The sequence below is a fragment of the Perissodus microlepis genome, chromosome 14 (assembly GCF_051167445.1).
Source record: "Perissodus microlepis isolate ML-2025 ecotype Zambia chromosome 14, ASM5116744v1, whole genome shotgun sequence".
In the NCBI taxonomy this organism is placed as follows: domain Eukaryota; kingdom Metazoa; phylum Chordata; class Actinopteri; order Cichliformes; family Cichlidae; genus Perissodus; species Perissodus microlepis.
Window position 1 is genome coordinate 27,778,478 of NC_140474.1, and position 16,268 is coordinate 27,794,745.

A 16,268-nucleotide genomic window follows, 5' to 3' on the forward strand; every position below is an offset into this window, starting at 1 on the left:
ATGAGTTCATATCTAGTGTCAGAATTAGATATGACAACAGAATAAAGCATTATGCATATGTCAACGTGACTGCATTTGCTTTTAACTCAGAGCACAAGAGCACCTAACTACTACATGTATTTTTGTAGGATAAAGAAAAAAAGTTAATTTCATGTCAGATTTCTGTTCATTAATAAGTTGCATTAAATATATCATTTTTGACTTTATTTTGGCAAGATGAAAGTGTAAGAAGAACCCCAGCTGTACTTCTTCCTTCTCCCTGTTTGCAGATTAACAGTCCACATGTTGGCTGCTCGAACTCTGATTCGCTCCCTCGAGATGGAAGCAAGAGACAACAAAGGAGAGCATGATGAGGAAGTGAAGAAGAAGGTGGAGGAGTTGAGTATTCAGTCAGGAGTGAGCAGTGCCTTTACTGCCTTTATTGCTGTTAGTAAAAGCAGTGGTAAGGCGATACAAGGACCCCTGATAAGCATAGAGAGTCGAGCAACCCGTGAGTATTCACATTTATATTTTCTGTATTCTGAAACACTGAATGTTGTTTTGCTTGTCCTTTCAAGCCCTACTTTATTAACACAACATGAGCTCAGAAGGATGTACTGTGAAACATGATTATTAGCACCATATTTTGACCTCTGAGTTGGAGTTTTCATTGCCAGGAAGGTAGATTTCTTTTTACCTTGTTCATTCACAGTGGTAACTTATGCCGAACACTTAATTGGTCTGGAGCAAGTTATATTGAGAGTTTCAGTTCAAAATCACTCTTTAAAATATGCAAAATGTAGGCCTCTACTTACGAGATGAGTTTTACACATGTAGTCTGCAGAGCTGTATCTTACTAACACAGCTGAAGGAAGGTATGCATGAAGTCACAGCAGCACAAAATGTGCAGTGCATGCACATGGCCCCAGTAGTGCTCGCTGGAAGCAACAATAAGGTTGCCAAAGTCTTGTGAGAGCTCATTTGTTTTACCCATCACGAGATGTTTCTTGTGTGACACATTGGTAATGAGACACCTTTCCAGAGGCCATCAGTTGGGACTGAAGCAACTGATATTAATTTGCACTAAGTGTCAGAACTGCTTTTTAATTACTGATAGATATTCTTCTTTCCATGCCCTTTTGCACTTCCCTTTCTTCATGCGTTTTTCCCCTGTGTCATTTCTCATTTTTACACATAATTTATGGACACGGTTGGCTTGCTTTCTTAGTATTTTTGGATTGGATGAGTTGTTAATGATTTCTGGTTAGAGCTTCATGTCAGTAGCACCTTTAAAAATACATTAACTTAGAAAATTGGTGACATGTTTAATACTTTTTTTAGCCACTGTGTGTATGTGAGAGAAAAAGACTCTTCACCACCACCTGGTGGTTGCAGGAAATTATGAGCAATTATTTTGTGGAAAAGTAAAATAGAATCAAAGGCTTTACACTGCTGCGTCTCCATTTCAGACCCATTAGTTACATTTGTAAGTGTGAAAATATGACGATATACTATAGAAAGTTCAAATGGTTTCTTTCGGTGACTTATCGGAAAACGGATAAAACATCTGAGGTACTGCAGACATCAAATAAGGATATACTGAAATGAATACGTTTCATGATTTGGATAATGCAAAAAATGATATTCAGGGATTTTTTTTTACATTTTGAAACATATTATTTTGCATCTTTTTCCCGATTTTAACTCTCTTTTACAAAATTGTTATGGCTTTATGATTGAATTAAGATTTTTTTTGCTACAGCTTGTCGGTAAATACACTTCAAAGACACTGTTTTTAAATCATGATTATAACTTTGTCTTGTGTCACACAGTTTTATTCCTTCGCCAATACAGTTTTTCAGATTCCTGTGAGATCAGTAAAGGTAAGTAGTTTTACTGGAGCATGTGCAAACATAAACTGAAAAATAGTGTATAAGACAAAACAGAGTTCGTGCCACCTTTATTCTTCAGCGGAGCCTGAACTCCCGTAGAAGCTTTCAACAAGCAAATAGCATTCCTGGGAAAATGGTCGGGTACTAGGATTTATTTCTACAAGCATTCTGGAAAACTATTGCTTATTGCCACAAAGTCCGTCGTCTTTAAAGCCAATTTTTCAATTAGTCATTTTTTTAACCAATAAATTGGCACTTTTGAAGTTCCTCCATGCGTATAGCGGTTAAAACATATTCTCGGCGAGAAAGTGGTTGCTTGTTTAATTCCAGACAGACATAAATTCTACATTTGGGTTTCATCAGGAAGGACATTTGCAGAATAAGCCCTTAAGGAAAGGTAGTAGCTGGAATAAGATTTTAGTTAGCACTGTTTTTGGATTGTGTGTTTCTTTGAGTTTCTGTCTTAGTTTTTGCTATTTTCTATAGATTTTATTAATGACAGGTAGTATTTTGTTACTTCCCTGTCTTCTCTGCATTTAGTCTAACTTTAAAAAAAAAAAAAAAAAAATTGATCATCTTTATAAGTTTCAACACTTTCTTATCTTGACTTTGATTTATAATCTTTGTCACTTGTCAGTAATTTTGATCATTTTTATGAATTATGGGATAGTATTACTACCTTTCATTTAATTGATTGTAGTCCAATGTTTCCTCCAATATTCCAGCTTCTGTCTTCCATACGGAAGGCAGTATAGTATGGAATTCCCTGTTTATCTAGCCTCATAAACCCCACCCTTGATATTTTGTTGCTTTTTTTATTTTAAAACCTGACCTTTTAAAACCTACTGAGAATATTTTGACCAGTCATTGAATTTAACCAAAATTCTGATACCAAGTAAAATTGAAAATAATAATAATTTTGATATATTTTCCAACCATAAAATGGAAGAAATTGTGCTACTCTTTGAACTAGATAAATACAAGTTTTTATTTATTTATAGACTGTGACTCAGAGGGGATTGTGCAGGGACTGTCTACAAAGTGCAAGGTTGAAAAGAGAAAGAAAGATATTTTAATCTAACTAATACAATAGGTGTTTTTTAAAATAACTTCCTGCTCTTCTGTAGGTTATATCACAAACTTTAGTTCAGGTGTTTTGTAAAAAGACCTGAGATTGCATCCTTTAGCCGTGTCATATTCACTTTCTGTATTCATTCTCTCAGTTTGCCTTTGTATGACATTAATGTGTAAATGTATCAGTACCAGTAAACTAAAATCTATGATTTGTCTGTATATAGGTACAAATACGGGATCCTGTGGTCTGATAACTGCCCAGAAGGACCCAGGTAAAAAAAAAAAAAACATCCGCTCCTGCATCTCTGATGGCATGAAGGTGGATTCAGATTTGGTGCATCAGAAAACAAAAAATACTATAAAGGCCCAGAATTGTTGAAACACTAAAGAAGTTAGAAAAGTAGGAAAAAAAGTGGAAGAAGTATTGACTTAGACCCTACCTCTTTCATAATTCATTCATAATGTACCATCTGTAAGTTTGGATGTTTTGATTCTGTTTGTCTGTCAGTTCCTCTGAAGAGCATTGAGGTGGAGCTGGAGGTGAGGGACCATGTGGCTACAGTGGTCTCCACTCTGAACTACGAGAACAAGGAGGACAAACCATTAGAGGCTGTTTTTGTCTTCCCTCTGCCTGGAGATGCTGCTGTCTGTCATTTCAGTGCTCAGATTGGACAGACACAGATTGTAGCTGAGCTGAAGGAGAAACAGAAGGTGAGCTGGACAGTAAATATAACCTGATTATAAGTGAGATTCAAAATAAACACAGTGAATGTCACTGACATGTGTCAGCTGTGCTTCAGGCTCGTGAGGAGTATGATGATGCTCTGAGCTCCGGTCAGCAGGCCTTCCTATTGGAGGAGAGTGATGAGAGTCCAGATATATTCTCTCTGCTTGTGGGCAGTCTGCCTCCAGGAGAGAGCGCCTCCATCAGGTTGGAGTACGTCACTGAGCTGGCTGTGCAGGCTGATGATGGTCTGAGGTTCTGTCTGCCTGCTGTGCTCAACCCTCGATACCAACCTCAGGGTAGGAAAATCATCCAACACTTATTAATTTAGTTTGTTTATCACAAAGCAATCATGCTTGTAACAAGCATGAGTCGCAATGAGTCCCACAGTGATTTGCAGCTTTCTCTCACGTTAACTCCAGGTAGTGAAGGTGCAGGTGTCCAGGTGACTTCTGTTCCAGCCTCTCTGGTGCCCTACAGTCTGTCTTTTTCTGCCCGAGTATCCTCTCCTCGTCCAATCTCTAAAGTAGAGTCCAACTGTTCCCTGGACCCTCTGCAGTACCTCAACACTGATCAAACCCAGGCCACGGTAGGTAGAGTGCTGATGTGTCTGCTGTGTGTGGTTGTTACTTCTTACTGATGAATAAATATGAATGTGTTTGTGGTGTGCAGGTCAAGCTGGCTGCAGGACACAAGTTTGACAGAGATGTTGAACTGCTGATTTATTACAAAGACGCCCACCAGCCCACTGCTGTGGTGGAGGCAGGACAGGCCTCTGCTGAGCCGGGTGAGTTGTTGGTTTGCACATTTTTATTTGCAAACTAACAACTGATGATTAAAAAAGTCTCCTTTTTCTTCCAGTGGGAGATAACAGTGTTTAAATATATTGTAAAATATAAAGTTTACATTCTTTTCCCCTTTTCATGTGTTTCAGGCTCTCTGATGGGTGATCCAGTGGTGATGGTGAGTCTGTACCCTGAGTTCCCCCAGTCTGTGATGTCTTCAACGGCTTCATGTGGAGAGTTTGTGTTCTTAATGGATCGATCTGGAAGTATGGGATTTAGGATCAAAAGAAGGAGTCTTCAGACTTGCATCCACAGTGCAAAGGTAGTCATAATGTGTGACTCATGAAGTCTTTAATCTCTAGTGTCCCTCTCACACAGTGGCTTTCTCCATCTTTTTCGTCTTCTCTGAAGGACACTCTGCTCCTCCTGTTGAAGAGCTTACCAATGGGCTGCTATTTCAACATTTACAGTTTCGGGTCCAGATATGAACACATCTTCCCGTGAGTAACTCCTTCACCCAACAGAAGTCTTCTTGTTTTTGGTAAGAAATACATGTACTTGTGTAATTGTGTTTGTGTAATGACAGTAAGAGTGTGGAGTACAGCCGGCAGACCATGGAGGAGGCTCTGAAGAAAGTAAAGAAGATGAAGGCTAATCTTGGAGAAACAGAGATCCTTGAGCCCCTCAAACATATTTACAGCCAGCCCTGCATTCTCAATCAGCCTAGACAGGTAACACACACACACACACACACACACACACACACACACACACACACGACTTAGGAGCTCACCCCAATCTTAATTACAACTAATCGTTGCATAAAGGTACTCTTGGAACATATATTTACCTAAAAATCTAAAGAGATAAGCTATGGTGACTTACTTCCTTTCCCTGTATTGGGACTGTACATCTTCACATGACTGTTTTACCTTACCAACAAATACAGAAACAGCTGGATGGGTGTTTTTGTTCTTATTGCACTATTTTCACATTTGGCTGAATAAGGTACACAAATGTAGTGTAGTGGCCCAACAAACTGGAGAGTATAAGGACATCTGCATAGAGCCGCACATTTACTTTCTGATAAGAAAATATATGTCACACCATCCTAAATGGATCTCCATTGTTACACAAGCAGTATGTAATTTGGATTGACACACAATTTGCAGTAATATTACCATGCAATTCTAGATACTGTTTTTAAAAGCTTGTCAGGACCATTATTGTTCAGGTAACTGGTCTTCATACTAACTGTGCATTGTTTGTTACTCATAAACCATTTGTGTTTCTAAAACAAAGAACCAAAAATGGCTCTAAACACAAACTGTTTTACTGTTTTACATCTGTTATGGTGAAACTCTTCTTTCTAGCTGTTTGTCTTAACTCGCGGATGGGTGAAGAACGACAAAGAAGTGATAGATCTGGTGAAGAAGAATTCAAGTTCTCACAGGTGAAACCACAAAACATAACTACAAAATTGTGCAAAAGTCTTGATCCATCCCTCTTTTCTTAGTATTTTGCTTTTAAGGAGGCAGATTTTCTTTTCTTTTTTTTGCCATATTTAAGGTGGTCTTGGGGAATAGTCTTTCTAAAGGTCTTTACTTTGAACATGGTTGTATGGCTGTTTTTGTTTAAGCCACATGACATTGACTTATGAGTCATTCAAGCATAAAAAGGCACTTGACTTAATATTTTATAAAATATAACAAAATGAGGGACGGCTTAAGACTTTTGCGTGGTACCAGATATCTGCAGAATTCCCAGAATGTGCTAAAAGTTGTCTCTTTATCTAATGGAAACTGTTGTATTGCAGGTGTTTCTCTTTTGGGACAGGAGAAAACACCAGCTATAATTTCATTAATAAGATATCCAAGGAAGGAGGAGGTCACGCTCAGTTCATCACTGCGACTGACAAGATACAACCAAAAGTAAGACATTAAACACAATCAGAAGTCAAATTAAACAAAACCACAGCAAATACTTATTTAATCAGAGAGTGTGATTCCAGTCATTAAAAAAAAAACAGCTCCTAACTCTTTGTTTTGAATTATTATTCAGGTGATGCAATCACTGCAATTTGCTCTGCAGCCATCTGTGATTGACATCTCAGTCACATGGGATTTACCAAAGGAAGTGTCTGTCACTGTCCTCTCTCCACCAATCACATCCATTCTTCAGGGTCAGAGGTCACTGATTTATGCCCAGCTCACTGGACAGGTAGGAGCAGCATCTTCTCACAGTGAAAGATGTCTGTTGTATTTTGAAATATGATTAACAGTGATGTTCATGTGAATATGTAGTTGGTTTCTAACACTGTAATTCTGTGTCAGAGCTCAGAGGCAGCAGAGGGCTGTGTGACGCTGAAGTACAGCCTGGCAGGTCATCCCTCTGAGAACCAGCTGCACTTCAGTCTCAGACCTGCAGAGGACGCTGGGTAAATGAGTTGTTAGTCTGGTGGTACAATTAGTAGTATTAGCTCATACATTTGGTCAGGAGCAGTTATAAATTTTTTATTAGAGTAGAAATGAGTTCAGATTCAAAACTAATGATTCAATAGATTTGTGCATTCAATTTTAGCATGCACAGATTATACTAAGATTTGTTTGTATGCATTGTTTGTGGATGGAGCTAGCTGTGAGTATGTCATTGTTGTCATGTTATTAAACATTATTAGGATGATAGTGTAAGAAGAATCCCAGCTGTACTTCTTCCTTCGCCCTGTTTGCAGATTAACAGTCCACATGTTGGCTGCTCGAACTCTGATTCGCTCCCTCGAGATGGAAGCAAGAGACAACAAAGGAGAGCGTGATGAGGAAGTGAAGAAGAAGGTGGAGGAGTTGAGTATCCAGTCAGGAGTGAGCAGTGCCTTTACTGCCTTTATTGCTGTTAGTAAAAGCAGTGGTGAGGCGATACAAGGACCCCTGATACCACCACCCGGTGAGTGTTCGCACTGATATTTGATTTATTCTGAAATAGTGAATGTTCAAAGTTCTGCTGAGGTTTTTATTCTTTCAAGTCCTACTTTGTGAGCACAGGGCTGTACTAAGAAGTGTCATTAATGGCTCAGCAAAATATGTTGACATTTGAGTTTTCAGTGTCATGAAGATGGCTCGCTTTTTATCTGATTACATCACCATGGTAACTTGTGCTTAACACCTGCCCTGTCTAGAGCGAGTTACATCGTCTTAAAGCACAGAATTTTGCCTGATTCTTTCACAACCCCGAAGTTGGGACGCTCTTTAAATTGTAATTAAACACAGAGAGCAATTATATACAATTTAGAAAACATATCAAATGTTAATAAGAAAGAGGTAACTAAATAAAACAATAATAATAATGAAGTATTTTGGAATTTGATATCAGCTACACATCACAAAAAATTGAGACAGGGGCAACAAAACGCTGGAAAAATACATTTAAAAAGAAACAGCTGCAGGAATATTTTGCAACGACTTAGGTTAACTAGCAACAGGCTACTAACATGTTTTAAACATTTATGTTCAGCACATCTAGTCTAATGTCCTATATAAATAAAATTGCCATTATCATTAGTGTCTAGGAATTGCTAGAAGACAAAGAATTTTTATTAAATTATCTGTATCATTTTTTTCGTTTGTTATATTTTAGTGGTATTATTGCTTTTGTTGCCCTTTTGCATCTTTCTCCCTTTATTGTGACTTTATTTTATCTCGTTCTGTCCTCTTCTGGTGTTTGCGCTTCTGTTTGAAGCACTTTTTTAAAATGATGATGATAAAGATGATGATTGTTTTGTGTGACACAGCTTTAAAACAGTGTAATTTGGTGGATTCCTGTGAGAGTCAGCCAAGCATCAGTAAGGGTAAGTACTGTTACTTTTTGACCCACACACACACACACACACACACACACACACACACACACACACACACACACACACACACACACACACTTGCAACGACCTTGAGATTTTCCACAAATTTCACTCGATAGATTTTTTTTTTTTTTTTTTACCTTTTCTGAGAAGTGCCACAAATTTCCAGCTACCCCACATTGTAAGAGTCTCAAATGATAAAGGCAAACATTCTGTGTACATGTTCAGTTTCTTAAAGCATAAAGCAGGATTGATGGTCCTGCAAATGTGTCTATTCCTGTACATATTAGTGTTTGAGAGGGCGAGGGGTTTCTCTCCAGACGCCTTCTCACACTGTCCACCAATATCTTGACGGCACATTGCTGGAAGAAAATGATGTAATCTTGTACTGAATACTGATTGGTTGATAAGTGGGCTGGAATAAAGATGGGAGAGACAGTTGAGTTTGCTGGAAACAGGAGAACTGTGAAAAAACTAATTTTAAAGTTAAAAAATTACGGCTGGCTGATGGACAAAAACAGAAAGAGCAAGAGTGGCACACAGACCGGTTGTACCGCACACTTTGTGCGTTGCCTCCATTTGGAAACAGAGCTTACTGCAGGCAGATGGGCAGTCCCTGATGTGGAGCAGACAGTGCATATGTTGCCTCTGCTGGACATAAATCCCACTTAACATATAACTGATCCTTAGCCAAGCTCCATCAATGTAATGTTAAGGGTGTAAAGTAACAGAAATTTTATGTTTTTATCTCTGCAGGGATCTCTGTAACGGAGAAACTGAGATCAGGTAAAGGATTTACTCTTCCGAGATATTGAATCTCTGTGTAGGCACACACACACACACACACACACACACACACACACACACACACACACACACACACACACACAGTTTAGTGCATTAAGTCTCCAACTTAATGAAGAAAAATGAGATGTCCTTGTTTGTGGCCCAGCAGATTTGAACCTAATGAAAGTGGAAACAAAGTAATGGACACTTTATGCCACATTTGCTAATGTTAAATGTTTGGTTCACTCTTGTTTTTAATCACTTGCCAAGCTGAGTTCTGTGTATCAGGGTCTGAATTGGAATTTGTTGTTCATGCCTTTATTTAATTAGGGTTATTATAACTGTTCACTTCTCCTAAGTTCCTCTCTGGAACATCAGCAGATCGTTCAGGATGCCGCTGTGAGGCTTCTTACTAAGTATTCATACTTTATTGCATCCACTGCATCAACTTCAGACTGCACTTTAAGATTCTGGTTTTGACTTTTAGAGCTTTTTAGAGCTCTGCATTGACAAGCACCAGCATAAATCAATGAAATTTCCCAAAAGATGGAAAATAAACCAAAAGCTAACCCAAACAAACCACACATATGCATACTGGGAATAGAAGAGGTCTAATTTTAACATCAACCCCCATCAACCCAACAAGTGTGCGTCCTCTGAGGATCCGTCTCTCACATCCTGCCCACTCATCACACTTACATTCTTGTCATTAAAGCTACCCTACCTTCCAAAAAAGAAAAAAGAAAATTATTGTTATTACCAAAATTATTCACACATGTAATCTTCCAAAAGGTTATTTTAGACTTTTTTCTTTTGACTGAACTAAAAGTGAATCACACATTTTTCACATAGAAGTAAAAATACATCTTCATGGTTTGCCTGAAATTTTTCCCCATCAACAGCCTTCGGCTGCATTAACTACTCACCTCAGAGGAAGGGTAAGTCAACAAGTGACATGTTTACTTTTTTTTTCTCTTATTTTTGCTAGTACACATGTCAAAAACTCTATGAAATACAAGACACATACATGTGTCTGTCTGTAACAATAACCTACAGTATGTGCACTTATTTTGTGCTTTTAATGTTTTCTTGAACTGTTCTTTTTCTGGAGTTGCATGATTTTGTACAGAATACATCTTTAGTGCCTTAAAAACTAAGACATGGGTCCACAGGTTTTAATCTAATCCACGCAGGGTCAAAATTATGCATGCGGGTCCATATTTATACACATCTGCCACTAATATTTAATGTGCATGTTGCACCTTGACTACACACTCTTTGTAGCCATCAACAAGCTTCTGGCATATTTCTGCTGCTCTTCTTGGCCAGGCCCAAAATTACCATGATATTCATATATGTAACTTTCTTATCACAGCCACCGAGTCTGAGCTGTCAGTCAAAGACCCTTTGCTGCAGCTGGTTTCCCTGCTGGAAGCCTCTGGATGCTGGTTATTGAAGCCAGCTTTGGCCTCTGTGCTGGGGAAGACCAGCAAGGAGGTGGCAAATCTGAAACCTGCATCGGTGGGTAATCATCACGTATTCAGTCATAGATGTTTAAGCAGCAGTGCATTAGTAGTATTACACAGCAGCAAAAGTCTGGTAGACAAAAATAATGTATTTATTAGTTTATTTAATTTTTACACCTTTACTCCAGCTAATCATATCTAAGTGTAAGGGCAATAGCCTGCAATCTCAACATATGCACTGATTTTAATTTGTGGAGTTAGGCCAGCAGTGAAGTGTGGGCCACCATTCTGGCTCTGATCTGGCTTCATGGTTTCAAGATGGATGCAAAGGACGAGTGGGAGCTTCTGGCTGTGAAGGCTGCCTCATGGCTCCGTGCTCAGAATGGTAATAAGACTAATAAATATTGAACTGCTGTTTTCTTTTTTGTGTTTTTGTTTTACAGTGTGTTCTGTTTGTGCTTTATTTTCAGCGATGTGTGTGACAGAGTGTGTGGAGGCCGGTAATGCGCTGCTGGGTTGCAGAGTAACGAAAGATGCTTTGGGGCTCTGAAGTTGCTCCTCCTTCAGAATTCAACTTTATGTATTGCATATTATCAGTGTTCACTAGAACCACAGACGGTAACATTTCAATGAGCAGCAGGGGGGGACTCCTCTGGTTGCAGAAAGAAGTCTTTGTATGCCTACGGGTAAACATCTTTGTTGTTTGCGGTATAAGTTTACACTTTCATAGAGGGGTTTGTCTTTCTGAATGCAGCATGATGTTCATTCACTAAATTCTGTTCCTGATTAGAATCAAAAAGGAGAAAATCACCTTGTGATGTGCCGTGTTTCTGCCAGTGGTGGAAACACTCAGCTCGATGCTTCACAACAGAACATAACTAATGCCTAATGTAATAGTTGCTACAGTTTATGCATACAAACCAAAACATTCTGCACAATTGTTTTTTTTTATTTTATTTTCTCCAATTGTCCCTGAGAGGCATGTGAATGAGTGATCAGCTATATCTCATCTATTCAGTTCAGTTTTATTTCTATAGCGCCAAATCACAACAGCAGTCATCTCAAAGCACTTTACATTGTGGGGTAAACGCCCTACGATAATACAGAGAAAACAGAGTCTTTGAGACGCTTTGTGCTTTCTGTGACACTCACCTGTGATGCTTAGCTGAACCAATTATCAGTTCATGCACTTAAATATAAGGGCAACACTAATTGTTAGAGCATGTGTTAGCTTTTCCTGTGTTGATGTAGTAATAAAGATAAATGTCTGATCTCTAATTGATGGCTTCTCTGGACGTGTTGATGTCTGTTGTATTTATCTTATCTTTCATTATTCTGTGGTTGTTCATCAGTGTGCGCATGTGAATTTGTAACTGAGTTTACTGTGCATTTGATAAAGATCCTCAACCTAAATGTAGTCTTTTTTTCTCTCATTGATAAACCTGTAACCTGTATGCCAATCAAGGAACCACATCTGCATTTTAGCGAGGCTAGAACAGTTTGTACTTCTAAGTCATACAGTCAGTGATAGGATCTGGGAAAATCCGTCCACTAACTCCACTAAGGACTAAGAGGTGAGATTAATGGGATGCCAAACTCAGTTGAGCTATAAGCCAGAGTTTTCTGTTCATAAAAGTGGATCTCTGGCTGGTACCTTATGCTCAACATGTGTTAAAGAGTTATGGTTCAAAGTCTGGAAGTGCCACATTTTCACAGATTTTTTTTTTTTATTGACAGCATGTTTTAAGTGCTGTGTGGATTCACAGCTGGTGGAAGCTGTTTTGCATATGCAGGTTGTTAAGGCATACCTGACTAATATTACACTTTTAATCACCGTTTTATCATCATCATCATCAATCAATCACATCTCTGACTGGAGTAGGCAGCGCTCACAGGGCTCGTTTTGTGTGGCACAAGATTTTTATGTAGGCGCAAACCAAGGCTGAAGCAGAAAGGCTTAACAGAGATAGTTGATGAGCACTGTCGTGACACCTGTTATCTCCAGGTGGGGTTTTAGGTTTTGTTAAGCCAGCTACCACAAACAAAGCCTGGATGGTGCAACAGATTTATAAACTTCCCCAATAGTATATCCTCAGGGTTAAATCACAACTCTTGCTCAGTGTTATCTGGGATCGGCTCCAGCATCCTCACAAGAAAACCAATGGGCGGATATAGCCAATTAAATACATCTACAACATCTTTAATACTCAAATATTGGCAAATATTGTTTTCTATTTTATTTTTCCTACTATAGAGGCTTGTTTTTTCTGATGTCTGTTCTTTGTCCTAATATGTGTGGCTGGGAAGGGACTGTATGTTATCCCCCTGTCATTTATAATGAGTATTATCCACATTACTCCAGTCACTGAACTGAGATGATGCTCCATGTTGTTTTACATTGTCATCTATACAACCTGGTTTTACCTGAAAAGCTTAACATTTTAATGACTTATACTCTATTTTAAATGTGTCTTTGAAAACTGTGCCTGCTTCTTTAGTTATTATACTGAATACTGAATATAATGTACAAAGATATAATACTACAATACAAATAATACTTGTATTCTGGTTCTTAATTTGAATACCATGAAGACAAAAGAGCAGGAGCTTATCTTCTTCTTACACATCTTGTTTCTGTCCCACTTCACTCTTCCTCTCTTTGCATGTAACCTAATTTATGGCTGTATGACCTTTAGGATTAACATGCTCTTTTAATGCAGTAGACCTTTGTGCTGCTTGTGATGACAGGTGCTCCTGTCTCCTATTTACAGGACTCAAACCCAGGCATTAATCTGGTATTACACATTACAGGGTCTTGAAGAGATCACTTTCAGTGACAAGATGATATTATCTGGCTTTGTCCAGAAACCCCCCAAAATCTGACAAATTAAAGTAATTCCTATGCTGTCTTTTTCCCAAATTGCTGTAAACGTATTCATTCATTCTCAGCCATTTGCTTAATATGCTTCAATAGATTAAAATAAAATATAAACGCACCACATTGGATGGGCTACGGAAAAATGTGTGTTGCTGGAGGCTGATGGGGTAAACCAGAGGTAAAGAAAAAATCTATTGTGATTGTTTTGATTGCAAGCAGATCATCACAGTTTCCTCTAGTTTCTTGCACAAATTGTCCCAAAATATTAGCTCAGTGGTCATACAGCTTCAAAAAGTGTGACGGTTTCAAAAACAAGTTATACCTCAGCCCTGCAGCCAACATGTTTAACAAGGTGCAACTCTTACTTTGAAGGTCAAAGATCTCAACTTCAGTTTGTGTTGCTCCTTTTACATTTGCACTACAGCTTGGAGAGCAGCTGGCCAGTGTTTGCAAACGAGTTTTCCACTTTAATTTAAACTACTCGCCCCAATATGCTAGCGGTAAATAAGTAATCACAAAGGGCGGTGGTTAGTCACAGGTCTCTGGACCTGTGTGACTGGGGCTTTAGCAATCATTTTCTGTTTTTGTTATAACGGACGTATTAATTTAAATCAAGTGGTTACATTGAGCAAGAGCTTTCAGCTTCCACTTGCAACCTGTGAAGTAAGCTGCAAAAGCTTTGGCCACTGTTGTAGTATTATTGCACTATTGCCTGCTGTCAGGTAATACTAATTTTTCTTCTAACAAGTGGCTGATGGTCATTGACTGTGTGACTGTAATCTTATTCACTTGTTCCATGATTGTCACATGTTCAAACTGGCACTGACAGGCAAGTTAAAGTCACGTGGTTGGGGGTCACGTGTCTCAGAGAGACAAAGACAGAGAGAGTGTCAGCAGTATATATATGTCTGACTATATAATTGGACAAGAAGCTCCTGGCATGTGCCATAAGCTCACCCTGACAAGACTCAGACATTTTGCTTGTTAGCAAAGCTCACAAAGACAGATTTAGGCCTTTGGGGGTGGGGGGACTTGTTACTGTGGCAGACAGCATGCAACACCGATACCCGCTGTCATATACCAACAGCAGCCAAAGCTCTTCCATCTTCCATCACAGAAAATTTTCCCTCATGCATGTATGTAATGGCAGTAAAGTGAACCATGCAGTAACCCCATGTTCCATGTTAAACTTAAGAGAGCTGAAATTAGTTTGTTTATATTTCCCACCATTTTTTTTTTTTTTTAAAAAGGAACAAACAGCATCACTGAAACTACTTTCTGTTTGCATAATGTGCACAGTGTTGGTTACAGTGGGCCATAACAGCTAATCTTATCACAACCTTTGGCAGACCTCCAGCCAACACTTTCTGAACTGGTTTCCAAGGCAACCCCAACGAGCAGGACCAATTAGAACTGACAAAGGATCCGCAAGCATTAAACTGCCTGGAGATTAAAGGGAGAGATGACAAACTCAACAAATGATAGGTGGGGTATGTCTTTATGATGTGTGTGGTGGGTAATAGGGGAGCACAGTGACTTCAGAAACACCTGTAGGCTCACTTGTGTCTGCTTCAGTCTTTCCATTGGGGGGAGCTGCGGGGGTGAATTTAAATAAACCAATTTCAATCCATCCTTCTCCCTATTTGGTTTCTTTCTCTGTAGGACTGCTGGGTGTTCGTGTGTCAGTAGGGCTGCAGGCAGGAAACCAGATCAATAAGAAATAGTTTAGAGAGATCAGTGTGTTGTTAGTTTTTTTGTTTTTTTGCTTTTTTGTTTAGCGCCATCAGTCGAACACTGTCGCCTCTGAACTGCACATCAATCACAAACCATGCTGTGTGTGCAGGGAGGTTTGTGTGTGTTTGAGATTGATTTGACAGCCTTTGTACTTCAGCAGGGGATCAACTTTACTGAATAACTGACACCCATGATCCCCTGGTGTTGGTAGGTTGTTGGATTTCTGTGTCTATTGGAGTTCAAATGTGTGTCACACTTCTAAATCGATGACCTTTCCTTTAAACCCTTTTAGTGCGCGCCTGTGTAAGAGTTTTATTCACAGAAACAGTAACCATGTGTTTCAAATCGAAAGTAAGTGTTTAATGTAAAAATGTCAGCTCAGTGCACTCACAGACCGTGTGAGAATCATTGACATCAGCCCGACACTCCCTGGTTTGTGATGTCCCTTTAAAAAATTTTAAATCTTATCTTAGCATTTTTTCTATTGCCATGTTGGTTTGTAAAACCAAAGTAAGGGATGGATGTGACTGAGCACACGCACAGTGTGTCCACTAGTCAATCATGTTGTCACAGTCTGGCGGAGGCAGACTGTATGTATTGTGTAGGGCGGACCCATAACGCAGACACAAAGGAACTTGGACCAAAACTTGACTATCAACAAAAAGCGAGCCGTTTAGTATGGCTGATAAGAAAGTACAAAAACAAAAGGCAGATGCACACAAGAAAGATCCTAACTAGAACTAAACTGGGAAAACTAAATGCTAAACACAAAAGGTAAAGAACAAAACCTTGAACATTGCAAAAAAAAACCCTAAACATGGAAAATCCTGGAAACAATTCATATCCTTTTCCAACAACTATTTCTTTGATCCTGTGATCCATCCGTTCTGCCTTTGCCAAAACAAACATTTGCCTTCTTTTTTATTTTCAGCTCGAGTTTCTCTTTCGTCTTTTTTGTTTATTTATTTATTTTTTGTACCTTTTCTTAATAAGATTGGAGGAGATTGGGTGTAGTCCTCTCCATGGTAACGCTGTTTCCCATTCTTACACTCACTGTCGCTGTCTCTCATCACATAATTCTGCCCTACCCTGTGCTT

General features: G+C 39.0%; 1 protein-coding gene across 1 annotated transcript; it reads left to right on the forward strand.

Moving 5' to 3' along the window:
* The first annotated feature begins 2,427 nt into the window (after window positions 1–2,427).
* Window positions 2,428–11,972, forward strand: LOC146374107 (von Willebrand factor A domain-containing protein 5A-like). The gene is made up of 19 exons (XM_084950717.1): window positions 2,428–3,217; window positions 3,454–3,656; window positions 3,746–3,968; window positions 4,092–4,258; window positions 4,342–4,456; window positions 4,604–4,776; window positions 4,866–4,954; window positions 5,041–5,185; window positions 5,828–5,907; window positions 6,271–6,385; window positions 6,516–6,674; window positions 6,788–6,891; window positions 7,186–7,394; window positions 8,239–8,295; window positions 9,064–9,093; window positions 9,996–10,031; window positions 10,469–10,614; window positions 10,821–10,944; window positions 11,030–11,972. Exons 1-19 carry the CDS (start codon window positions 3,106–3,108, stop codon window positions 11,107–11,109), a joined length of 2,367 nt encoding a protein of 788 aa, XP_084806843.1. The 5' UTR covers window positions 2,428–3,105; the 3' UTR covers window positions 11,110–11,972.
* The last annotated feature ends 4,296 nt before the right edge of the window (window positions 11,973–16,268 follow it).

Bases quoted from the DNA above. Each gene is read 5' to 3' on its own strand.
- LOC146374107 (XM_084950717.1), top strand. From the start codon at position 3,106: ATGACATTAATGTGTAAATGTATCAGTACCAGTAAACTAAAATCTATG. The intron at 4,955-5,040 runs GTGAGTAACTCC...GTGTAATGACAG, and splicing joins AGATATGAACACATCTTCCC to TAAGAGTGTGGAGTACAGCC. The intron at 6,386-6,515 runs GTAAGACATTAA...ATTATTATTCAG, and splicing joins CTGACAAGATACAACCAAAA to GTGATGCAATCACTGCAATT.